At 42.1% G+C, this 26,115-nt stretch overlaps 1 protein-coding gene across 1 annotated transcript; it reads left to right on the top strand.

Moving 5' to 3' along the window:
• The first annotated feature begins 708 nt into the window (after positions 1-708).
• SLC35F2 (solute carrier family 35 member F2) lies at positions 709-21,709 on the top strand. The gene is made up of 8 exons (XM_059838654.1): positions 709-972; positions 6,997-7,172; positions 7,687-7,814; positions 12,940-13,099; positions 14,695-14,851; positions 15,641-15,693; positions 16,403-16,557; positions 20,355-21,709. The coding sequence occupies exons 1-8, from the start codon at positions 776-778 to the stop codon at positions 20,571-20,573; spliced, it is 1,245 nt and encodes a 414-aa protein (XP_059694637.1). The 5' UTR covers positions 709-775; the 3' UTR covers positions 20,574-21,709.
• The last annotated feature ends 4,406 nt before the right edge of the window (positions 21,710-26,115 follow it).

Raw genomic sequence — 26,115 nt, 5'->3', positions numbered from 1 at the left:
TGAGGGCAGAAGGTTGTTCTTCCTGGAGACACCTTCGGGGTTCAATTCCATCACATACAGAGCATCATTAGAAGTACTATTAAAAACCCCACCAAAGCATGCAGAATGCCACCAGGTTCTCCAGGTGAGTCGCCCTGGGATGTAGGTGAAGACAAACAGGATGTGAAAAATCCAGAGGCATGGGAAAGAAGCAGCAAAGAAGTGGGAGTTGAAACGTTAGAAGACCCGAGGCTGCGCAGAAAGCTGCGAAAAGTTGAACTCGAAGGGTATACAGTAACTGTTACTCCTGTAACTAGCAATGTGCCTGAACTGCCTGCACAGCAACCTGCTGCTGCCACGCTCCCGCGTGCCCTAGGGCTCGATGCCTGCGCAGGGGCTGGGGGCAAAGTAGCCCTGCAGGGACCCGCACCGGGGCACCGAGCTGGGCTGCTGCCGGGGGGCCCCGCGGGAGAGCGGGAATCTCAGCGTGGCATTGGCGCTGCTAAAGCTCCCCACCTACACCCAGCGGTTGAAGGAAACTACAGGGCCGGAGCGCGTCCAGGAGAAGCGACATCAGGAGAGCTCCGACCCCCCGCCCCAGCACGACCCGTGACCCACCCGGGGGCGGCCCCTCAGCGGGCACAAAGCCGGGCTCGGCCGCTCTCCGGGGACCAGAGTGTCGCTGTCCCAGTGCTGCTGCTCATCCCTTCCTTCCGCCGGGTGCCGCCTTCGCAGCGCCCGCCCTCCATCGTTCCCTGCCCGCCGCCGGCGGGCGCGGGGCCGGGGCAGCCGCGCCATGGAGGAGACGGCCGCTGCTGTTGGGGCACCTCCGCCCGCTGCTGCTGCTGCTGCTGCTGCTGCTGCTGCTGCTGCTGCTGCTGCTGCTGCTGCTGATGCTGATGGTGATGCTGCTGGGGCCGAACCATCGGCCGGGGCCGCCGCCTCCTCTCCGCGCCGGCTGCTGGCGCTGCTCGGGGCCAAGCTCTGCACCTGGTGAGTCCCCGGCCTCCACGTGGAACCGCGCGGCGCCGGCCTCCCCGCCCGCCGGCTTCCGGGCCGCCCGCCGGAGCGGGGGAAGGACGGGAGGAGCGGGGGAGCGTCCGTGCTGCTCTCGGCGCTTCGGCGGGCAGCGCGGTCGGGATGCGGAGGCCGCTCTGCGCCGCCGGGAACAGCCGCCGCGGTGCGGGCCCGCGGGTACGGCCGGGGGTGTGCGGGGCTGAGCGGAGCCCGGAGCCCGGAGCCCGGCTCAGGGGAGCCCGGGGAGCTCTGGCCGCTGCCCGGCACAGGGGAGCCCGGGGGAGCTCTGGCCGCTGCCCCGGGAGCGGACGCTCTGATGCCGGGGCTGCTCCGGGAGCGCCGACGAACTGCAGCCTGCGGATGCTGCAGGGAGAGAGCGCTCGGGGTCGCCTCCGCCGAGCGTGGAATTAGCGAGTGACGTTTTGACTCTGTTGAAGTAGGACTGTGCTCTCACACATAAACACATGCATTTGTCTTCTTTGTTCTTTTGTTTTCCGTTTTTTTCCCTGCACTTTATCTGTTTTGTAGTTCTCGATCATTATGAAGGACTGGTCGTGGGGGATAGAGAAGGTAATAGAGCAAAATAACTGAAACTAAGTGTGGAGTCCAGAAAGACCAATATCCCCACTTCCTCCTTTCGTGAATCAGCTTAGATAGAGACTCGTTCAGGTATATCTCTTGAAATATGAGCACTAGTTAAGCATGGAAGACTTGTGGAAAAATATCTGCCAAGCTGTGCAGACAGGCTGATACTTCAGAAGCACTATCTTCCATGAGAGCAGGACTGCATCCTCAGACTTATAGGCCATCCATTTACAGCTTCACTTTCCCTCTAGGGAGGGAAAACAGTCCTTGTTTAAAAGGCTTTTTTGGAGCTATAAGTTTGGTCACTAATAATTATTGCATAGGATTTGGCAGCCAAGAATGTGCTGGCTTTCCTGCCAGCCTCGTGCTCATAAACTGTAGTCTGGCTGCTGGACTATGTGATGGTGTGTGCTGGCCAAGAAGAACCTTATACCAGTGGACAAAGTCTCATCTTCTCTGTTGGTTATAAGTTTTTCTCTTTTCACTCCTTATGCCTATGAGGAGAAACCCAAAAGGCAAGACAGAAACTTGTTGAGTTGTTCAGTAACCTCACCTATGCCATTAGTTTTGCCAAAGGCTACACTAAGTGAGTCTATGGAAAGTATTTGAAAGAAAATCAATAGCTTTCACTGAATTTTAAGAAGTGTTGTCTGAGATACTGAATTGATATTTTTTTCTTATTTTTTTCCCCTCCAGGTGACAGCAGGCTCAGCCACTTCAGTTTTGTTTGAGGCCTTTCTGAGTCGTAGGAAGGTTTAATAGTTGTATGTAATAAACTAGGCTGGGTCTGGGTTATGTTGTGGGGTTTTTTTTCTGCCTTTTTTTTTTTGAGTAGAACCATTAGAAATATATTTCTGGTGCTTTTCTTTTTTTTACCTTTTGCAAATTAAATTGACATCAGTTTCAAAGCAGAACATGGAAAAATTAACTTCTGATGATGTTAGTTCTTAAAAATATATTCTGTTGTTTTTAGTGAATTACTAATTATGTTGCAATATGGTTCAGTCTGAACCTGCATTTTCCCTTCACTAGCATGAAAAAGTGAGATCATTGAAATTAAAATGTCACTTCCTCCCCTGTTTAGGAAGGGTTCAAGTAGTTAAAGCAAATACACTCTGTACATGAACAGTATTGCCAGGATTTGCCATGTCAGTATTAGATTGGTGACATAAATAAAATGAATATTTGATTAGTTGTATTTATTATAAATTAAAAATTCACAATAAAATTACAGGATTTAGTAAACTAATTGCTAGCAAAATTGTTAACTATAGTCTTACTAATTTTTTTTAACTTCCTCCTATATAGATTGTATTTTAGTATCTTGGTACATTTTTTATTCTGCATTTCACATGGAGTCAAGGAAAGCCAGCTTGAGTTTCTCATGATATTGAGAGCTGCACATTGTTCAGTGTTCACTTTAGACCAATTTGTGGCAAACTTTCATGCTCTGAAAAGTCCCAGAATGACTTTTGTTTTGCTCAAAGCCATAGATACAGCTAGCTAAGATAGGATGGCTGAAGGGAGGGGAGGACTAATCTTAGTAGCTTGCTACCAAGTATTAAGAGCCAACAATAACCCACTCCACCCAGCTATGAAACAAAGGCCTTTTCAGATCACTTACCTTTCATCATCTGAGACTCTGAAGTGAATTAGTCTTTTCCAGTGCATTAAAAAAAAAGCTGAGAGGATTAAGTTCTGGCATGGCAAAGTTAATAATTAATATATTTCTCACAATCTGATCAATTATTAATGAGAAAGTCACTGTCATCGATACTCATATCAATAACAAAATGAATGGAAACTTGTGTCTTTAAAGCATTTTTCTCAGAAGAAATTGTCATGCAAAATGCAAACAGTAGAATTTAAAGTTTGCTCTCAAGTTTTACAGAGGATCAAACATATTTTTTAAGGCAGGCTATGAGCCCAGTGCATCATGCCAGGAACATGGTGATGTCATCTCAATTTGAAGAAATTATTTTTTATGCTTTGGCAAATGGTATGAGGGGAAGCCATTGCTGCTTCCTGCTGAGGCTTCCACCTGGCATTGGGGTGCAGTCAGGGCAAGAGGCTGTTACCTTACACATAGATGAGAAAGCTGCCAGGTATGGAGCATTTTGGGATTCACAGAAGACTTTTTGAGGGCAGTTTTCCACTAAAGACTAAGTCTTTCTTTGTGTTTTTTGATGTTAACATTTTGAATCTGTTCAGGCAAGAAAAAGTTCCTTGAATTAAAATAGACAAAAATAGAGAAGGGCACGAGGTGTGATGAAGCCTACTTGCTTTGTCAGACGCCTTTGTTACAGTAGAAGTAAATGCCCTAGTACTGCCAAGACATATATTAACTAAGTAGCAGTGATTGCTAGGGCAGTAACCACAAAGCAAACAGTTCTGGAGGTTCTGGACCTGCCTCTGTTCCCAAATGCAGAAATGCAAGGAGATAATTCCTTAGGTACTTTGAACTGGGGAACTTTAGTTATTAGAAAAGCTGAGGATCAGTTTATTGGAGTTACTTCACTGCAAGAGGGCAGATGGGTCTGTCTTGTTTTCAGTAAATGATGGTTTGATTTGTTAACAATTGAGCTGCTGTTTGGGAGCAGCTCAATTGTTAACAAATTTGAGAGGCAGCAGGTTTTCCCCATTTTATCCTCTCACTGGAACATGATTGCTATCCAGTTTGCCAGAGCGCTGCACATGAGTCCAGGCCTTTGCTGTAGAGAAGGTGCTGTAGCTCAGGAGGAGCAAAGTTACCCCTTGCAACTCATATCCTAGACAAGAATGTTTAAAGCCCTACCACACAGAAGTCCATGTTAAACTAGCCTCCTTGAATAAGCTTGTGGGGTGGTATTGCCTGTGCTTCTGCCCTTCTCTGTGGCAACACCCAGTGGGTGGGTGGAGGAGACTTTGTGGCCAGATCAGGGCTTCTGCCGGCCAAGGCAGCTTTGACCTCTCCTGGTAGCATTTTCATAAGTGCAGTTCATTTTGTGCAGCACACAGGCTTTGCTCCAGTAAAACTGCAGCAGTTTTGCCCAGTCATGCCTCTATTCATGTCTGATCCCTACCTCTGCACTCTCCTCCCTGCTAGTCCAAGTGCAGGGTGAGTTTAGTCCAATAAACTGCTAAAGGATTGCTGTGTGACTCGGATGCTGATGGTGAAGAAGAAACATTTTTCTGCTAGTTTGTGGCAAGAAGCTTTATTTGAATAATAAAAAGTATATGTGTATTTTCTTAAATGCCTGAAAACAAGTTTTGTATGTTGTTCACCACAGTGTATCTTCCTTTGAATTTCAATGGGTTTTCTGTCACTTCACCTGCTGCAAAGGAGCCAGAGTTTGCAGGGCTGGCAAAGGGCAAGCTGGAATCCTCATCCATGCCTGCTTGAAATTTTAGCTAACCTACATCACATTTGTTCTAGTGGCAACTGATTAAATTCTTTTCATGACCATAAAAAGATATTTCTGCATCAGCCAGAATGTGTCTGAGTTGTTCACTAAATATCACAGATCATTGACCAGAATATAAAGAAATTAAAAAGAAATCAGTTAAAATACAACAGAAGTGAGGTCACTTCCATTTTTTTCTCCTGCTGTTTTTAATGAAAACCACCTACCACCCCCCACCAAATGTATTTTAAAAATCTGTTTAGAAATGAGAATGTTTTTCTTTCACACACCAGTAAGAGTTACTCAGATGAGACTGGACAGTACCTTACAAGATTGTCACATGATATATAATACTTAGAGTGTGACTGTGCACCGTTCCTGGGATTGGCAAGGCAAGCCGTAGCAAAGCATGGGATTCAAATCTCTTGGAAGTACAGTGTGGCTGGACTTTATAGAGATTTGCTGTCTCATCAGAATGGACTTGGAGAGAAAAATGTGCCCAGCAGCATTTTCAAAGTCAGAAGAGCTTGGTGTCAGGCTGAATTGAAAACAGGATTCATGCAGGTGCATTGGAGTCTGTGCAAGGAAGATGCCTCCATTCCAAAAGAAGGGATTGATTGCATGATTGTGGTTGGGTTTAGCACTGTCAGACACACCCTTCTAATTGCCTGGGAGCTGGATTGCACAACACAGCACAGCAGGGTGAGCTGGTACTTACTGTGTTGGGGTCACCCACCTTGGGAAAACAGCCAGTGGTGTTATTCTCAGGTGGTGTGCCTGACACATGGGTGTCCTGCCAGAAGTCAGTGTGGAGAGATGTGGGCACAGGGTAAGTGCAGAATCCTAATGAGGTCCTTTCTTCCCTTGCTTGATTAATTGGAGTGGAAACAAATTTATTGATTGTGCAGACAGTTAAATTGTCATCAGTAGTCTTCAGAGTAAACGGATTAAATGTGGACTTAGCAGACCTGTACAGACAGCACAGCTCTGAGCTCCTGTCACTGTATATTGTGCATGCGCAGAGACTTGGGGTGGTAGCATAGCTCCACTGGAAGGAGAAAGAGCAAGCTAGAAAAAATACAGAGTTACATGCCCCTGTTTGTCTAGGAGCATCTGGAATAGTTCATCTTCTATTAGATGAAGAATTGCTACTAAAAGAGCATGAGCTTATTTTTTTTCTTTTTTGTCCCTGCTGGCTGTGGGTGGGACTTCAGAAGAGCTATAAATGCAAACATGATCTTACCCAAAATGCATTCTTAAGTCCATCCTCAGTTTCAGCACAACATGATGCAGTAGAACTGAAAAAATCCGCAATAAGTATTAATTACAATAATTCTTGTTATAAGAAAGATTTATTTTTTGGTGAGAGCAAGCAATCACTGGAATGACCTCTGCAGGGATGTTGTGGAGTCCCCATCACTGGAGGTTTGCAAGATGCAGCTGGACAGGGTGCTAAATAGTCTCGAGGCTCCCTTTCCCAGGAATGGTTGGACCAGATGATCTTTGAAGAGCCTTCCAAACAGAGCTCTTATTTGTTTTTACCATTAATACTTTTGTCTTCCTTTAGCACTGCTCATCTTAACGTCTCAGCTCACTAAAACTCAGGTCTCAGACGAGTCTGAAGGTAGTTGTGCTTTATATCCTTATTTTAGATCTTTGTTGATCAGTCAGGATAGAATTCAGTGGAGGACAAAGGATTTAACTCAAAACTTGCTAAATAAGAATAGGATCTGCTATTGGGTAGAGCCTGCCCAGGTGAATTGTTTGAAGATCCTTGCAAGTAACTGCAGTCTCCATGGCTGGTGGTTTGAGCTGGCCTCACTTCTCTCGTGGCTGTCCTGAGGTCAGACTAGACCTTCTCTGTACATAAAACCCTGCTTACCTGTCAGTAACAGGACAACATTGGTAGGGAGTAGGGAAAAAAAAGTGGCAGTCTAAAAAAATGTCATTTTTCCTGTAGAACTAGAAAATATTTTTTTAGAAACTTGAATGCTTGATTCTAAGCTTACTGTTTTGTCTTTTATGTTCACAGGCATATTTGGAAAACTGTAATTCTGGGCCAGATGCTCTCCTTGTGTATCTGTGGGACTGCTGTTATAAGCCAGTACCTGGCAGACAAATTCCAAGTGAATGCTCCAATGTTGCAAAGTTTCATCAACTATTGTTTGCTGCTTCTGGTTTACACAACAATGCTGGTATTTAGGACTGGTATGTGAAATACAGGATGGGAGATTCTCGTTCTTCTTTTTTTTTTCTTTCTACATTTTCCTTTCAGAATTTGAAAAGAAAGACCTCAATACTCATACTAGTTTTTAAAGTTCCTGCTTTATAGCAACACATGGAAATTAATTTCACAGGTTAATTTGATATAATATCATACCTGTTTAAAGTTTTGTGCTCTTTGAAGTCATATGTTATATTAGGAAAAATAAGCTTTGTTTTAACACGCTTTGTTACCAGAGGCTATTCCGTATTCCTCCTATTCTTATTAATTTACTCTTTAGACAACTCTAGTCTTGCTGTGTTTGGCTTCATGTGGAAGAATTTCTGTGCTTTTCACCATTTGCATTGTCTCCTCCCAGGCTGTGTTTCCTGTTATTGTATCTTAAGCAGGGGTAGGCAAAGTCAATCTTGGTATTATTTATGCTTCTAAAAAGCAAAATTCCCGTGCAACGTTTGGTTGGAAAGAAACACATATTGATTGCTGCTTTCTTCTAAACAGGCAGTGACAGTCTCTGGCAGATTTTGAAACAGAGGTGGTGGAAGTATATTATTGTGGGACTGGCTGATGTTGAAGCCAATTACACGATTGTAAAAGCCTACCAATATACAACCCTCACAAGTGTGCAGGTAAGGACCAATCTCTCTTTTCCAACTGTTGCTTTTTTTACAGTTTTGGACTGGTTTCTAAAATGAGATTCATAGGACAGACATGGAAGCTATTTAAGCTTGAAAAGAACTTTCCAGTATCTATTTTCTCTCTGCAGTACAGGGAAGAGCATCCTGTATCATGAATAACCTTTCCAGGAAGCAGAGAAGATTGGCTGGTAGAGCTGTGCCAGCTCCTGAGTTGAACCCTAATTATTTTGATAAAAGCTCTTCTAAGAGTTTGCTGACAGCCACTCAGTTTTTTTCTCCTGACACAAAATAAAGATTTATGACCAGATGCAGTCACTCAGTGCAGATTCTTACTGATGACAGTGAGGTGGGTCTTTTCTACTCCTAGAAGCTGCGGGAGGCGTTGTGAGATGCAGCCCCACCTGTGAGGACACACTGCATGTCAGCTGGTGTTGCTGCCCATGCAGGGGGGTACCAGCCTTGTAGCTTTTGATGTGGCAGTTCAGGGTCCTCTCTGGAAGAGATGGAGGGAAGGTCAGCATAAATAAAGTAATAGTAGACATCCTCTGCAGCATTAGTACGTGATGCTGCATTGCTGCATTAGGATAAATCTTGTGTTCTGAAAAAGCTCTATAAACAAAAGGTCTACAGCTGGGGTTTCTTTGTCATACTGCACAGACAAAAGCTGCTGGAAGACTCAGTGCTTTCCTCCTGCAGTCTCCTGAGCTTGCAGGTGCAGTTTCCTTGAACAAACAAACTCAGAACACTGAGCAAAGTGGGAGTAAACCCTGCCTTTGGCTGTACTGTTAGTAAGCTGTGTCAGGCCCAAGTTAACTCACTTGTGTGAGTGTGGAGGAGTAGGGAGCGTGTCCATGTTGTGCCAGTTCATGCCTGCTGTTACCAGTGGTGGGGATCTGTGGCTGGGGTCATGGCTCCACTTGCCTGAATAAAAAAAAAATAGTGATGTGAAGACTTGGCTGTTAGTTGGAAAGAAGTCAGTGTTTTACAGAGTCAAAGTAATAGGGGTTAATGTTTAAGAGAATACCTGTAAAGCAATAAACTCCTGCAGTCTGGGCTCCCTTTAGAGAACTGCAGTAAATTTTCATTGCACTACTGAAGACCAGTTGTGTCTCTTGGGTTGTTTTGTCACATTTCCACTTCATACTTATGTGTTATGACTCATTAGGTCTTTAATCTCCTTACAAATAATGCCTAAGAAATCAAAGTTTTAAGAGGGACTTGTTTCAGTCTCAAGATCAAGTTAAGCTAATAAGTTAGACACTATTTGACCTTATAGTTTACAGCTGAAGAAGCCAGGACTTTGATCCAAGTTCTCAGAAATAGTAAAGCTATTTCCATGATTTCTTTCATAGAAATTAAAAAAGAATATATACAATAGGTTGTCCTGTCCAAAAAACTCAAGCATTTTCTGTGCCTTTTTCCCCTTTGGTAACCTTACAACTGATCAGTTCAGTAATTGTGATTTTTTTGCAGTTGCCTCTTGCCCTGAGGTTTCTTGCACATTCTCTGAAGTCACCAGTTCCTCTCCATTGTCAGAAATGAGATACAATGAAAAAAAAAAAAAAGAAAACCCACAGCAGAAGCCTATGATTTGCTCTAGTGCAAGGCATTTTCTTTTTGGTTTTGGCGAGTGATTTTGCAGCTACATCAGTACGTGTGATTCAGAGCACCCAGCCTGATGGCCTGTCTGCAGTACTGGCTGTGAGTGGATTCCCAGGGACATAAAAACAACACAGGGGTTTAAGGCACCTTCCCAAATGCAGTGTAATCATTGTTAAAATGCTGTCTGGCTGGAGCTTCAGCTCACCACTATGAAACCTAGCTTCAAAGAGAAGTTTTTTTCAGCTCAGCAAGGAACTTCCATGTATTTTCTCACACGCGCACACACAAGCAGAACTGGTTTCCCTTTAGTTATCAAATACCAGCATTTTACAGGAGGGGTTTGGAGATTTTTAGGGTGATAACAGTGGGATGACAGCTCTCATTTCTTGGTAAATACAGACAAAGACTTTGGTCCAGAATTGAACTGTTTGGCTGTGGCTGAGGCAATGCCAGGATACTCCTTGCTGCCAGTGTCCTTTTTTCCTGTGGCAGGACTTGACTGTGCTGCAGTTTGACCACCTATTACGGCATGAAGCTGAGATGGGAGAGGTTCACGTTGGCTGTCAGGAAAAGGTTCTTCACCCAGAGGGTGGCTGGGCACTGGAACAGGCTCCTTAGGGAAGTGGTCACAGCACCAAGCTCAACAGAGTTTGAGAAGCGTTTGGACAGCAGGCACATGGTGGGACTCTTGCAGTGTCCTGTGCATGGCCAGGAGTTGGACTTAAAGATTCTGACTGGTCCCTTCCAACTCGGGATATTCTCTGATAACAATTATGTGATCACAATTGTGTGATTTATATCAAAAAACAAGCAGTATAGCTGTGCTTTGATATTTTTGATGTGTTATCAGGCACATTTAACATTTGCTCTATAGATGATTCAGATAGAAATGTTTTTCAGGCAACTATTGACAGATTATCAGCTGATGGAAGAGAAGAGAGAGAAAATATAGGATGAGAGAGAGATAAGAGAAAATATAGGATGAGCCCCTGGGGCTCAGCTAGAGGCTGCCCTTAGGGAGCCTTGTGGGGAATGAGCAGGATGAGCAGTTGAACATTCTGGCTTACAAAGCTGTCTGAAGCTGGCAGTTATAAGCAAACCAATGAACTCCAACTGTCTGTGATCATTTATTAACCATTATATTAAAACATCTTTTAATAATTTACCCTGCATCTAAAACCTCCTATAAACATTGTGACCAAAGTGTGGCTTGAGTCAAAACATTTGTTAATCAAATCACTGGGTTATCTGGTTTCCCCCCTCCCTTGTTAAATGTACCAGAATTCAATAAGATGAGAGTTTGAAGAGGCTCTACTGGAAATAGTAGTCAGTACCACAGTACTGCTGTAAATGTTGTAAAACTTCAGTAAATAAACTTCATTTTTTAATTGGTTCCATTGACACAATTCATTGTGATATTATATCTGCTTTGCACCTCTTTGATCTTGATCCTGTACAGAAGAGCTGTGTAATGTACTAGATGAAGGGAAGGTAAGATCCAGTAGTTGGAAATCTGATTTCATCTGTCTGTAATTGAGGGTAATTGTCTCCTGGAACAGATTACCAGAGTGTGTTCTTCATTATTTGGTGCCTCTATGCCCTGGCTGTGAGTCCTCTAACCATGGTGCTGTGCTTCTCCAGGGTGTTCTTGGTCTGGATGCAGCAATTCCACATCTGGCATTCCTGAAAGAGCTTCTGGCTTGTTATGTACTGTTCCCTTACATCCTCATTAAGATGTTTTTCAAAGGGTTTCTACTCTTTCTGTTTGGGTGGAAAAACTGCTTGGAGGTTGGAAGGCTACATGCTAACATCTCAGTTAATGGGAAGTGAAAACTTACTTATTAGTAGAAGAGATATGTGTCTACCACCAGAGGGGTAAAAATTTTGCTTTCTAATGCTTGTAGTATTTCTTGTTGTTTGATAGTAGTCAAAACAGTCAAATTTGAAGGAAATGTTAGAGGTTTTCTCGAGTCTAGACTAAAGGTAAGATAGAGAGCAAGAGACAAGATAGAGAGCAAGAGACAAGATAGAAGGTCATAGTGTGATATTTTCCATGGTGTAAAGTTGTATTGATATGCTTGGTATCACATAGTGAGACTCAGGTAGTTGTAATGTCTCATAATACAGCCTGAAGAAGTACTTTTACACTTCATAGACTTTACAAACTGGGCAAGCTGTAGGCAATCCAAGGAGCAAAGACAAATAGATGGAAAGATTAGAGGAACTGTTAGGATTTAATCTTTAATAGCTGCTCTTAGCACTATACTTCTAAGACTTTATTATGTATAGTTATCAACTGTATTGTATATATATGTATAGTTATGAACTAATATTTATTTTAAAACTAATTAAGAACCAGACATCATCAAAATGTGAACAAGTTTGGTTGAAGTCCTTGGGGAAATGGCACAGCACAGAAGTTGACTGCAGTGGTGCACTGAGGCAGGCAGAGTCTGGAAATAAACATTAAGAACTAAGGGCTCTTGTCATGATTGCAGGGATTGTACCCCAGTCCTACTGGTCTGGACATATTTTGTTGGGGCTTCAAGAGGCCAAGTTTTAAGGGCTGACATTTGAGAGTAATTTTTCAGGAATCTTTTTGAAGTTGATTGTATGCTCTGCTGTAGGCTGTTCCCTTTTGTAGTTGCGTGGCACTCTACTGAAACAGGTCAGGAAATACACCTTTTCTTTCCTTTCACAAATTCAGAAACAAAATCTATTTTGTTGAATTAAATTTTAAACCAGTTATGATTAGCACAGTGGTCTTGATGGTATTTGATTATTTTAGAACAATATGCCCATCTTATGCTGCAGCATATGTTCTTCTGTATTAAGTACATAGCTAACTCTTGCTGCTTCCTGTCCTGAAGGGGAATAGGTAGAAGATCCTTGAAAGTGTCCACATCCAGGTTGGAGTGGTTGAGTGGAAGGTGTCCCTACCCATGGCAGGAGGGTTGGAACTAGATGAACTTTAGGATCTCTTCCAATCCAAGCAGTTCTGTGATTCTGTGGGTGGGTCTAACAGGAAGCAAAGATACATAGAAACTTTTACAGAAGAAATAATGAAAGGAAAGGTAAGTCAGAGCATCAAACCCAAAGCTGCAGGGTCAGGTCCTTGTCACAGTCACGTCAATGTAAAATTAGATTACTTGTACTCATCAATAGTTCCATATTTTTGCTTTGTACATGGAGCCCCGGGGAGCAATGCTGTTTCAGAGCAGCATCCTAGCATTCATTTGTGAAGCTGCAAAGATTGATTAGAGCCATCGTTAGAAGAGTTTCTAAATCAGTGCTTTCCTTCCAAGAGAAAGTGGGCCCTTGTTCCAGCTCCTCCTTCACTTGCAAAATGCTTTTAATGGTGAAATGTGGGTCTCATCCCTCTCTTCTACTGGGGCTGCTTTGCAGGTTTCCTTAACATCTGATGATTGGAAGTAAGATCCTGGGAATTTGCTTTCAGGTTGCGGTCCAGATTTGGGGTGGGTTTCTAACTCAAACAATTTTTCTGTACACACAGCTCCTGGACTGTTTTGGGATTCCCGTGCTGATGGCTTTGTCCTGGTTCCTTCTCCGAGCAAGATACAGGCTGATACATTTTGTTGCTGTTGCCATCTGCTTGCTGGGTGTGGCAACAATGGTGGGTGCAGACATTTTGGCAGGGAGGGACGAAGGTGAAGGTAAGGAGTCCTTTATTGTGGGGGAGGAAGAGCAAAGAGATGGTTCCTGCTGTGGACAGGAACTTGTAAAGCAGAAATAGTAGCAGATACAATTCTGTTTTAAAAGAGAACACGTTGCTATTTTTATTTCTTGTCCGGGAAGAGGACATGTTGATTTTATGGGGAGCTGTGGAATTTCTTTTCTTGCGTGTTTGGAAATTTCTACCATCTTAAAAAAAACCTGCTTGTGTTAAGTTTAAATTTTGCTGCTGTTCATTAGACAATGTGATGAAAAGTCTCATTCCTGAAAGCTTGTTCACTTTGACTGTCATGTGAGATGGTTTAATAGAAGAAGTGGCCTCTGCCTGCAAACCTTGTTTAGTTTATACAGTATCAACCTACTGGCAGCCAGATTTGCTGATTCTCTGATTTGCAATTTTCTCTGGGTACAAGTAACTCATAAAAAGTTGCTCACAGCAGCTGACTTCTCGGAGTTCTGTTTGGCAGACCCCACAGAAATGGTCCATGTGTCCCCAAGGTCACAGCCTAGAAAGTGAGGCCTTACTACAGGAGGTGGGGTAGGATGCCAGGATTTCTGGGACCTCTGTGAGGGAGGCTCTGGGGCCAGGAGCCAGCAGGGTGCAGATAAGGGCAGGTCTTGTCTTCTCTATGACAGATGCCTAAATCAACACCATCATTGCGATCTTACTTTGAATAAGAATTTTGAATTTTCAGAGCCAGAGGCTAAGAGAGAAGGTAGATTTCAGGGCATTGCCTTCATCAGGCAGCGTAGAGATAAGAATGTGTGCTGTTATTTTAGGGCCTTACTGTAGGTAAGACATACGACAAACTGAAGTTCAGCTTTACTGCTATGTGGTACAAATATCTTGGAGGGAGAATGCTGCTCTGCAGCATAAGAAAGTTTTGCTTTATTTGCTGACTTGGGGATCCTTACTGCTGCTTACCCTCATATTTTAGACATATTTTCTTAGTGATTGTTCAGGGAAGGAAATTTTAAACCAATCGAAGGATTTGAACAGCAGTGATCCTCTTGCTATTTAGCTGATGCACGGAGACATTTAATGATGAGTGAGGGTAGCACAGGGAGTCCTGTTTGCAGTATAAATACATTGCAGCAGGACACACGGTACCATCCATCTGCAGTGCCCACTTAGGGCATGTCCTAAACCTGAAGCTGAGTCCAGGTCCTTCCAAAATCAATAGGCTGATTTTAGCAAGCCTTGAATCAGCCTTACTGCAAAAGTGGGGACAATATTCTCGAAATGCAGTGAGCATCTCTAACTGGGATTGCTCAATTCCCAGCAGGGCCTGAGGTCAGCAGAAGTAGGATTGGACCAGATGATACAGCAGGGTCTTGGCTGGGATGGGATGAAATGCTGGGTTTTGCTCACTCCACACTGTGCAGGATGAGGTGAGCAGGCAGCAGAGTCTGTGCTCAGACACTCCTCTGCATACACAGGAGGGGTTTCCTTCCCCCTTCCCCTGGAATGAGCTAGGAAGATAGAGATGTTCAAGATAAATTTGCTTGCTTTTTTAAGGAAAGTTTAAAAGTATTTGTGGCATCACCCTTATTGTGGATTAATATTTCTGTACAGGTAGTGACGTGGTGATTGGAGATGTCTTAGTGCTTCTTGCTGCTTCTTTGTATGCCATTTCTAATGTGGGTGAGGAATACATTGTGAAAAATCTGAGCAGAGTGGAGTTTCTAGGAATGGTGGGCTTGTTTGGGACTATTTTCAGCGGTCTACAGCTGTAAGGATCTAATATTTATTTTAAAACTAATTAAGAATATACTACAGATGATTGCTTGTATACCCTGAAATGATGTTATTAAATTCTTTGTTGCATCTGTATGTGGCCTATATGGGAGTCCTTCCACTTGAATTGATTTTTGTTGCTGATCAGCATCTGTTTTATATCCTTTTTATTTGCACTACTCCTGTTGCAGCAGTTCTAAAGCTAAACTCCTGCAGTTGAACACACAGGATACTTAGCTGTATTTTTTATTTTGTTGATGTCTGTGAGGACACCCAGTATGCTGAGGACTGTTCATAGGACTGTATTTCTTGAAGAGTTTTCTCTGTGGAAAAGATTGGGAGATAATTGTTAGCAGGAGATCTTCCATAATAAACTCAAGTTTAAAATGAAGCCGTGTATACTCTTACAAATAACCACATTTGAGTAACAGCCCAGATGCACTTTAGTCTGTCTAATGAATTATATAGTCCTCATTTCTCATCATTATAGTTAATAATTTCCTCAATGGTATATCAAATAAAACTGAATTGCTGAAGGATTAAAATGCCTGTGAAGAAGGCATAAGAATTAAATAACAGTGCTCTTGACTTTCAGGCACTTTAATTTTTATGTCTTTTTTCATGCTTGTTAGATGTTTGAGCTAGTGTAATTCAGTAAAATTTGAAACAAAAAAATGAATGGCTTATAGATGAAAAGTTTCTTATATATTTGGTAATTAAATTCTCTTTTTTTAGTATGATTTTTTTCCCTTTTTACTGCATTATATCTTTTCTCTAACTCTAGAGCCATTCTTGAACATAAGGAGATTATGAAAATTCAGTGGAACTGGAAAATTGGTATGTGTATGACAAAATAATGTGCATGTTACAGAACACTGGAAAATTATAATAATTTAAACTTTGAATGGTGGGGCTTTTCTTTCTCTGAATAACAGGCAGCATTAATACTGTATTTCACAAGTTTATTTTCTTCAAACTATACAGCTCAGCAAAGAGAGAGGGTCTGTAGGATTGAACATTAAAACAGGTTTTGCATTTTACATATAACTTGAAATAATTTTTCAAAATAAATTGAAACAAGTAAAAAATAAAACCTGTTTAATTTCTGTTTGTTGTTGAAACATCACAAGAACATTCTTCTGTTATCCTTCCTAAATGAAGTACAGGAAAAATTGACACATTTTGACCTGAACATAACTAAACATTATTGAGAAGTGTGGCTCTAAATTTCTTCAGTCAGTTCTTATGTTATGTAGGAATGAAGAAGAACTTTCTTGTATATATACATCTACATATATATGTGTATATCTATATCTCTATATATATGTGTATATCTATATCTATATCTATATCTTCTATAGTTTCTTGTCTAGATACAGTAATTCTTGCAATACAAGGTAATCTTTCATGCTTCTCTTATATGTGCAGTCCCATCCATACCTTTTAGGAGATAAAAATGCATCGTTTTAAGGCATCTGAAGAATATCAGTGCTCTATAAAATCATAGTTCTGTGCCTGAGGAGTAACATATCACCTTGTTTTGCAGCACTACTGTTCACAGCCTTTGCCCTGTGCATGTTTGGGTTGTACAGCTTCATGCCAGTTTTGATTAAAGTTACCAGCGCAACCTCGGTCAACCTGGCGATTCTGACTTCAGATCTCTACAGTTTCTTCCTTGGGCTTTACCTGTTTTTTTACAAGGTGAGTACATTCATTCCTCCACTTTCACATTCTTTCAGTTATGTTTTTTACTCCAAAATGATGAATAAAGCATAATGTTCTTAAAAGCCCCAGAACAGTTGTTTGCACCTGCACATTTCTGCAGCTTCCAGCATTCATTGTTGGCAGGTGTCAGTCAGGAGGAGTCATGTCAGTTAATGGCAGAGCCTCACACCATTAGCCAGAGAGCCATTTTCAAGACATTTCACACTTGAAGGAATAAGTTAATGTTAAGAGATAGTAAATAATTTCCTGAGGTGTTTCAATAATAGAGTTCCCACTGAAAGCCCTTCGTGGAATTGTCTGTTAGACCTGGTTCATTACTCCCAAGTGTCAAAGGAGAGGATTTGAATCTCTCTGTCCTAAAAGGCATTTGGTGTCTGAAAGAAAACCAGTTTGATTTTCAGAAAATAATACTTTCTTTCAGAAGTTTAATCTGTTCATTACCAAGATTTTGGGATGAGAATCAAGCTCTCTCAGGGCTGCTGCTAAGGAGAGACTAAAGGATCTGAAAAAATACAGATAAATGTATTATTCTGTGCACTCTCCAAAAGGCAGTTGCTTCTTTTGTGCTCTAAAATATTTTTGGATATCTCTGATCAGGCTAAATGACAGTGCTGAAAGGATTTCATTCCACCCTCCACTTTCCATCCAGAATCACTTGTGAGAACCTAGTTCATTAAAGTAATTGGAGTAATTGAGTCAGCTACTCGGTGACTGGAAGAGCTTGTGAGAGTGAGAAGCTTGTGAAATTTGCTTAGGAGCTTAATTTGTATTATTCCATGTGGTTGCTTTCTCTTCAGCCAGAAGCTTTTAGGTCAGATTTGTTTTCTGAAAATGAAGGCATTGCAGAGTCTGGTAGTGGTAGGGTCTGACAGCAGCTAGATTTTTCTTTTCAAGAGTCTCTTAGCTCAATTTTCCTCCCTGTTTTGGGTTCCAGACTTTGCTCCAAACTACAAATCATCCATTAAAAATGAATGCAGGAAGCAAACCATACTTATGGTCTAACAATTAAATCCTTTCTGAGTCACTCCAAATGTGGATTTTGGCGCCCAGATAGCTTAACTCAAGAAGTGATTATAAATTTATATTCATTATAATGAAGAGGAAGAAGAGCTTTGGAAGGGATATATTAAATTTTTATTTTTTGCATTTTTAGCTTATTTTGGGAAGAGGTTTTTCTTGGAGCAGGCCATCTCATAATTTCCAACAGTGAGGTAATCTGGTGCCAAAAGGAAAAATGAACAGGCGAAGACTTTGGGATTGTGTTGAGACAACTTCAGATTGAAATAGGAACTTGCATCTGGGGTTAGAAACAAAGAAGTAACAAAAAGGGGAGCAATAATAATGTCACATCTTTAGTAATCAGAGGATCTGAGATAAGTTATTATCTCATTGGTTATCTGGGATAACCATGAAGTGAGAGAGCCTAATTTTGACATGGCTCTTAGCAGTAAAAAAATCTTACTGCCAAGTTAACCATATTGTTTCTTTACCTATGGGGCAAAGGAACCAAGTAGGATGTTTGCTGGATTAAAAAGCACTCTGGCTACGAGCAAAAAATACAGGGAATTGCTCTGTATTCCCCATTATCAGATGATATTTCACAAGAAGCTGCTGGAGGCCTGGATGGGCTGTAGAGTGGAGAGAGCCATGGTGAGGCCTGAATTGCCATGGTCTGAGCCTGCTCTGAAAAAAACAAACAGAAGAACCACAATCAGTGTCTGCAGCAGAGACCAGGCTCAGGAGTTGATAAAGTTTTGATTTGTGCACAGTGTTTTGCTAATGCACTTAACTTTTTGGCCCTAGCTATGTCTCTTTCAAGTGAAATGTAAATTTTTCATGCTTGCTTTGAACTCTTTTTTATTTTTTTTCCTTTTACTCCATAATGAATCCTTGCTGTGCTTCCTAATGAATTCATATAGATACCTGTAATCCTTCAAGAGATATTGAGAAAGATCTTCTCATGCATTAGTTGTATAAACTGCTGTAGAAGGGAGTATGCTGCACAGACACTAGATGGAGATACAGTCCTCCTGTAACATTTAAAGTACTCCCTAGACTCAGCAGTGGAAATGAGGATACCAGCTGCACAAAGTATGACTGAAATCAGTCTCTGAAGCAATAAAGTTGTTGCAATATTTAAAATTCAAAAAATAAAAAAAGAAGAAGGAAAAAACCCAGGAAAAATAAACACTTGGATTGTCCTCAAAAGGAAAAAAAAGTGTAGGTCTGATAGAGCAGCATGGGTAATGTTCACCTGTGTCAATAAATGCAAAAATACACACAGACCTTGAGTCACAGCTACACTGCAGCAGCTTTGGCACCCTGCCTTGGTGACTGTATCCACTCCTGGAGGAATTGACTCATCAGGATCAGAGACACTTCCAGCCTTGTGGGCACTGTGCTGCGAGGGAGCTGCAGTTCCAGCAGTTCCAGTTCCTGCAGTTCTTGCCCAGCCACAGGTCCTTGCACACAGGCACATGCTCACTCAGGGTCTTAGGCTGGAGAATTTGTGCAGGTGGTTGGATACAGCCCCAGGCTCTGCCCGTTTGCTGGGAACAGGTCAGTGGGAGGTATGACCATGGGTGATCCTGCTGCCTCTGTTGGGATAGCTCAGAGCTTGATGCTTCCTCCTGTGTGGGGCGAGTGTTTGAGTCCAAGCTCCTTCAGGCAAACAGCCAACAAGGTGAGGAGAGAGGGCACTTAACACAAGGCCACTTCCAGTCTGCTTTTCCTTTTGTGTGCTGCCATCCAAGAGTTTCCAAGCCAAGTGACTGCCAGCTAGGAATTGCAGTGCCCAAATTCTAGATGCCTTAGTCTTTTTTGGAGGAGAGTCCACTGTCTAGGTTCTACCATTCATTTCATCCTGATAAACTAGAACATATTTTTCAAGCATGTCTAAGGAAGCTAAGGAAGTTCGAGGATATTGAAAGAAGTGTGCAGGATATGCTGATCCTTCCTCCTAGTATTTAATCAGTGTGGTTTGACAAAAGGAATGTGGAAGATTTTAATAAACTGCTGAAAAGTGTTCCTGTCTGTGGATAACTTCAGCACTTGGTATTAATGAATCTGGTGTTATGTAGTATTTGTCTTTCTGTCAAGGTGGATGAATCTTGGCAAAGACGGGAATTCTAACAGGCAAGTGAACAACAGTGATGCACCTCTGCAATTTGTACTCTTTAGCTCTCACCACTCTTCACAGCTTGCAAATGCCAGTCTTTTAAAAGGAGCCCAGCCTCTGTCCCTTCAAGGTCCTGTTTGGTGTAGGGAGCAAACTGGTTTTGATCCAGCAATAACACTCATCTAGTCCTGCAGGTGGTTAGAGATCTGTGCAGAGAACTAGCAGCTCTGGTGGCTTGCAATAGCAGAGATTCATCTCTTGCCAGAACCTGAAATACTTGCATGTGCTGGATCAAAATTCTCTTAGGGGTAGAGTGTTTCAGTATTCATGTGAGTAAACAACTTTCATTCAGTATGACTTTGTTTACACCCATTTGTTCTCCCTGTTTAGGTTCTTGTATGTAGACCCAAGGAAACTCCTTGTCCAGCAGTCTTGGGAGTGAGGTGCAGAGAAAATCAGCCAGTGGCCCAAGTCTTTAAGTAAATAGAACTGTTGAATTCTGGTTTTCAGACCTGAATCCAGCTCACGGTGATAATCCTCATTAAAATAATTTTTACAAGGAAGGGTAGCTTTCACATTCTTGTGACAAGGCAGCGTTGGCATGTTCTTACATCAGGCGAGACTTAATCTCTTATCTCTTTTTCTTCTCCGCCAGTTTTCAGGTCTTTACATCGTGTCCTTTGTTATCATCATGGTGGGCTTCACCTTGTACTGCGCCGCTCCCTCTCCCACGGCGGAGCCCGTGGCCCTGCCGCAGCCCAGTGGCGCTGGCCGGGACAACGCGGCGCTGAAGCTGGAGGAGAACGACGCCGAAAGCCCGGCCGTAGCTGTGCAGTTCTCCAGAGGAGAAACTGTGGTGCTGGGCACCAATTAAAGACATGGCAGCACTTCAAAACAGAGATTTTTTTTTTTAATTGCCAGATTTCCCTCAAATATTAATCCAGAGAACTGTCCTACTGCCAAGGCACATGTCACACTGTGCTGGGTTTAATGCACTTGATAGACTTTTAAGGCCAGATCCTCAATCAGTGAAACTGTATTGATTTGCCCTTGCAGCAAATCTGGCCTTTAGATGAAGACAGATTAGTATTTATGTGGAGTCTCTGGAAAGTGAGAGACTGTTATTTTTAAATGCTTAATTAAGTTAACAACAAATGCTTGGGGGAAAAAACTAAGCCAAAGCAAGCTCCCAGGTCATTTAATGTGGAGCAAATATGTTTTTTATTGCATTAGGGACCTAAATCTGCATGATGCTGTCTGAGGGCTTCATGATTTCCACCCCTCGGTGCAGGGTGCCCTCAGACAGCATCTTGCAAAAGCTGCCCAGCTTCTCCCAGGACCTGGTTCAGCAAGCCACAGTACCTTCACACACCTTCTATGTGCCAGTGGACTTCATTCCTCTGCAGAAGGATTTGCTGCCTACATTCCACCCAAATGTTCGTCTCTTCATATTGCCCAGCAGCACTCCCTGTCGCCGCTGGGGCTGCAATGTTATTTTATTTTGAATTTTGCTAGTATGGGAAGTTTGAATATATGTTTTTATAGTTCCTCCTGTTTCTCTCTGTGGCCTTTTGTTTGGTGCATTTCTATTAGCTGTGGGGGAGGCGAAGGCAGGCTCTTCCTCTCTTCAGTAGAACAGAAAGTGGGGGGTTTTTCCTGGATGAGAAAGCAAAAAGGTTTGAACGGAAGTTCACTTCTCAGTGAATTTCTCCCTGAAACGGAACACGTTTCTGCTGAAAGAGTTGTAATGAAATTTCTTCAAAAAATTGAATCATTTAAGCCAACACTTCTGGAAACAATAATGGCATAATATCCAAAAGGTTAGGTACTTTCAGTAGATAGACTGGCAATTTTCATACCCCTCTTTATATTTACAATAAATGATGAAAAATACAAGGCTGCAGTTTTAAGATTAGTACAACCATACTGGGGTTTTATTTGATATTTTGTACAAGCCTTAAGAGCTCAGGTGTATGAAGTAAAAAAAGAATAAAGTATTCAGCAGCTGGACAGTTGGTCTTTGTTTGCTTATTTTTTAAGCTAGGATTTCTTTACTGCTCAAAATTGTTTTCATTTTGTCAACTTTTTACTGGCTAAACTTTGCACTAGAAGGAAGTACGACATTTTCTGAAGATACTGGTGATCAGATGACACAGACTGGGGTTTGTGCTTCTGGTGTAGTTTATTCAAGCAAAATTTACCAGGAAAATCTTAACCTGGTTGTTATTTGCAAAAGGAAAACAAAGGTCCAACAGATACTACAGCAACAATTGTTGCTTTTCCACTGTGTTGTTCATGCCCAGAAGTGTGAACAGGGGCTGATGTTTTATGGAAAGCATTTGGGTCCTCTCCCATGTAGAAAGCTCCTTCTGAGGGAGGACGGTATTTATTTTATTTTCTAAAATGATGTGGTAGTAACATCAGAACGCAGAGCAGTGTAACATGACGTAGATTTTATCCAAAAGAGCATGGGAGAGTGTTTTGGCTCAGGCTTTGGCCAGTCTTCAAAACACAGGACTGTCTTGTGGTGTGGTGAGAATGCTCAGGCAGCAGTTCATCTTCTCAGCACATAGACCACTGAAACCAAAATTGTGTAAAACATGAATTGGATGTTTTAAAATCCTCAGCCTGGATTTTTTCTTCCAAGGCTTTTAAAATCTGACTGTAATAAGAGGTTGGAATCTGATTCAAGCAAATTGGGCCAGACAGGGCTTCTGCAAGGAAAGGGGAGCAGTGTGGGGCAGCTTAGATTCCCCAGCGTGGACATTGGGACACCTTAGTGATTTGACACTTATATTCTGAGTTGAAAACTTTAACACTCTGTTTCACAGACTGTGATTTAATTTCTTACGCTGTGATTTTACGCCATGCAAAAGATTTCCTGGAATATTGTGGGGTTGCTGAGATTCACGTGTGGTAATGCCACCAAGAAGGTCTTTCAAGCTCTCAGTGAGGACAAGATTGATATTTTTTGTCAATCCTGTGAATGACTGTGCTCTTGCCATCCTCATGATAGATCCCATTTATCTCCTTGTGATCCTGCTGGATGCAGGCACCTCCTCTACCTGGGATGGTGGCCAGCCACATACTGGTGGTCATGCACACCTGGTGTCCTGACTTTCATCACCTTAAATTTCTACTGCATCCCCGTGGAATGGCTGTCTGGGTGGAGTGGAGGCAAAGTTGCCTTGCAGAAAAGTTCTGCATCACAAACCAACACCATGGTGTGGTCCAAGCTCTGGGCACGTGAGGTACTTGAAGCCTGACCTTGCAGAGTCCTCAGCACGGGGTGCTGGCCCCTTGAACCTGCTTTGTGTGGGAGGGGGCCAGATATATCAGTGATCCTTGCTGTCTGTCCCGTGAATCAGAAGGAAGTGGGTGCAGGTGTTGAAGAAAGATGCATTGCTTCAGAGCACGAGTGACACATGCATTGCTCGTGGGGAAACAAATGTTCCGGTAAGGAATCACATATGCCAGATCCTCTGGTACCTCTGAGACAAGGTGCCTGGGTGAGTCTTTAACATAAATCTTTCTGGAATATTGGAATAAACTGGAGGAAAAAAAAGAATCCATCTGTCACTTGCATTAAACACAAGAATCCAAATAAAAATGTGTGACATCCAGCTTTCCTCCAAGGTTTGGTTACAAAACAGCAAAAGTTATCTGGCATCAAAATGTCACGGTGTGTTGGGAAGTAAGAAATTACTGTGGCACTAATTGAGTCCTAACATCTCTAGAGCTTGAGGGAGAGGATGGGCTTGTGGACATCAGCTATTTTAAGGTTTTTGACCTTTTCTGGGTCGCACATACTCAGTTCTGTACGATGTGATGTCTGGAACAAGCACATCAGTTCTTGTCAGCACCATTCATTCACACTATTTATTGTGGGATATTTCATTGTGTTATACATAAGGTTGTCTTGGAACAATCTATTTCAATCAATTTAGGAGGTTTGACAGCGAGAAACTGCACATGCTCTGTGATCAATCATGAACAATTTTGAGCAAGCAGACAGAGGTTCCAGAAAATGCAGAGTGAAGGATCCTGCGACTGGTTTGGTCTTTCACCAAAACACAGCCTTCTGGCAATTTCAGTGTTATACCTGATGAGAGTCCAATGAGCTGTGATGTTGGAGATTTAATGCTTAACTTGAGGCTACACCTAAAAATATATTCATCAGACAAAGAGCATCCAAGGTATTGGAACCTCACCCTCTCGAGCGCTCTCTTTGCAGTCCTTGGAAGGAGAAATTCAGCTCTCCCTTGGAGATGCCAATATTTATTGATTGAGTTTGCTTGTTTTGAGTGGAGTCAAGCCAAACCTAGAGATCCCAGCCAAGTGCAATGTCCCATTCTTATGGACATTGGTGCCTGTAGTAAGGGGCTGTACAAACTGAAACTTTTACAATTTATGTGAGAGATAAAAGAGGCACAGAGAGATTTTCTTAGCAGCTATGGGAAGCCCGTGGCTGGTTCAACAAGGTTTTGTGTGTAGTGGTATCTGAAATGTGCATCCTTCGCTCCTCTGCTGATACAATTTAATTTTTCTCTTGTATAAGAGCATTCAAGACTGAAAGTTATAGATTTTACAGAAAAGAGCCAGAAGGAAAAACCTGATTTCTTGTACAACACGGGTCAACATGTTGCATCTGATTGCTCACAAGTAAAAAACACAGTACTGTGCCAGCTACTAGGAAGAAAATTAACTCTATCTCAGCCTAAATCAGAAAAAGGTATAGGTTTTAGTAATGTTGCAGCATGTCTTTAAAATCTTTCTTAAATTCTCAAAGCAATATCGAATTCATCCTTTCTGGAAGTAGGAGGATTATTTTATTTTCATGAACTGGCTCTTGGATATATAAAGTGTGAAGAAAGTTACAGTTCTCAGAGCTCTCTGAGGAAAAACAGCCTCCAAAAGCAGGTTTCCATGCCCTTCAAGACTGATGTATTGTTAAGGTGCCAGCTGGGAACAGTTGTGATATTTTCATCTTGAATATATGGCCTGGGGTCAGTATCACTGAACTGAGGCCCATGACATCACCCTATTCAAAACAGACTTTGTTTCACCAGCTCATCTCCAGCCTGTCTCCCTGTGTCAGTACCAGGAGCAGAGCTTGTGCAGCAAGGCAGAAAGATCACTGGCACTACAGGTGAAATGTGTGTTTCATCCCCATAAATCACAGTATCACAGTCTTCAGAGTGCTCTGAAGGAGCAGACAGCATGAATTGAGACTGCATTACAGACAACTTCCAAAGAAGGCATAAGATGGCTTAAAAAAATTAGAGAGACATATTATTACTGTACAAAATGGAATGCTGATGTTTATTTGAGATGTTACAATGTTTTAATTGTAAAAGTTTATTGTGTACTGATGTCTGGAAACAGTGCAATATCTCCAGAAGTACCCATCACTGAAAGTTTATGTAATCAGCAGCTGGTGACAGCGGTTGGAGTTCTCTGGAATATTTTTGATCTTACAGCAGTCCAGGGCAATGCTGCTGCTCTTCAGCACCCTCTGTTGACACTGTTTCTAATTATTTTAATTAGGAACAGCAATCATACAGGCAAAAGTGCAGCTTCCCCAGCACAACCATGTAATTCAGTAAATGCATGACCAAGGAGGTGATTTGAAATGGGATAAATGTAGCAGAAAAAGGCTGCACAAGAGTATGGCTGCTTGCCTGTAGTCCAGAAAAAATGGTTTTTGCTTTAATCCATTATTATTATTTAATAAATTGGATAACTCATCCATACACAGATCATTGTAACAAAGTAGGGAATGTTTTAAATTTTAGCCTCAAACTATTGGGTCACCTTTCCATGTCCAAACCATGGCAAAATTTAAACTGACTGAGAAATCTTGCTCAGAGTAAAAAGGCACCACCAATCTCAAGCCAAGGCTTCATAGACTGATAATAATATATGTATATGCATAATATTTGTACCCTTGAAAATCAATGAGTATTGAAAAACCTGTACAGGTACAGGATAGAGCGTGTGTTCTTGTTTGTGGCAGAATTCCTTCAAGTCAGTTGCAAGGAGGCTGTGATGCTTCCTGAAGCTCAAAAACCTTTGCAATTTGTCTCCCTCTGCCATCAGTGTAAGTGCCTGTTGGACTTCCCTGGAGAAATTGCTCTCATTTAATAAAGTTTATACATTGCATGTGTTTAAAAAAGAAAACCTACTGGGTAATCCTATCTCTTGCAACATCTGTAAATTGATTTGCTTCTTGAGAGCAAGAATGATTTCTAACTCACAACAAAGCTAAAGTAGCGTGACTGAATTAAGAGGAGAATTCAGGCAGCTGGAACGCAATTACAGCATCAATGCACTTGCTGTGTTAATGTGGTATTAAGGTTATGAATGTAGTGCAAGTGGAACCAAAGACGTGCTTGCTTCCTTCCTGTGGTGTTTGT

This window comes from Haemorhous mexicanus, chromosome 2 (genome assembly GCF_027477595.1).
Source record: "Haemorhous mexicanus isolate bHaeMex1 chromosome 2, bHaeMex1.pri, whole genome shotgun sequence".
Classification (NCBI taxonomy): domain Eukaryota; kingdom Metazoa; phylum Chordata; class Aves; order Passeriformes; family Fringillidae; genus Haemorhous; species Haemorhous mexicanus.
Note: the sequence above shows the minus strand (reverse complement) of the source record. Positions and strands in the feature narration are given on the sequence as shown.

Excerpts from the sequence above, each read along its gene's own strand:
- SLC35F2 (XM_059838654.1), top strand. The coding sequence starts at position 776 with ATGGAGGAGACGGCCGCTGCTGTTGGGGCACCTCCGCCCGCTGCTGCT. Across the intron at positions 973-6,996 it reads GGGGCCAAGCTCTGCACCTG|GCATATTTGGAAAACTGTAA; the intron begins GTGAGTCCCCGG and ends TTATGTTCACAG. Across the intron at positions 15,694-16,402 it reads TCAGTGGAACTGGAAAATTG|CACTACTGTTCACAGCCTTT; the intron begins GTATGTGTATGA and ends CTTGTTTTGCAG.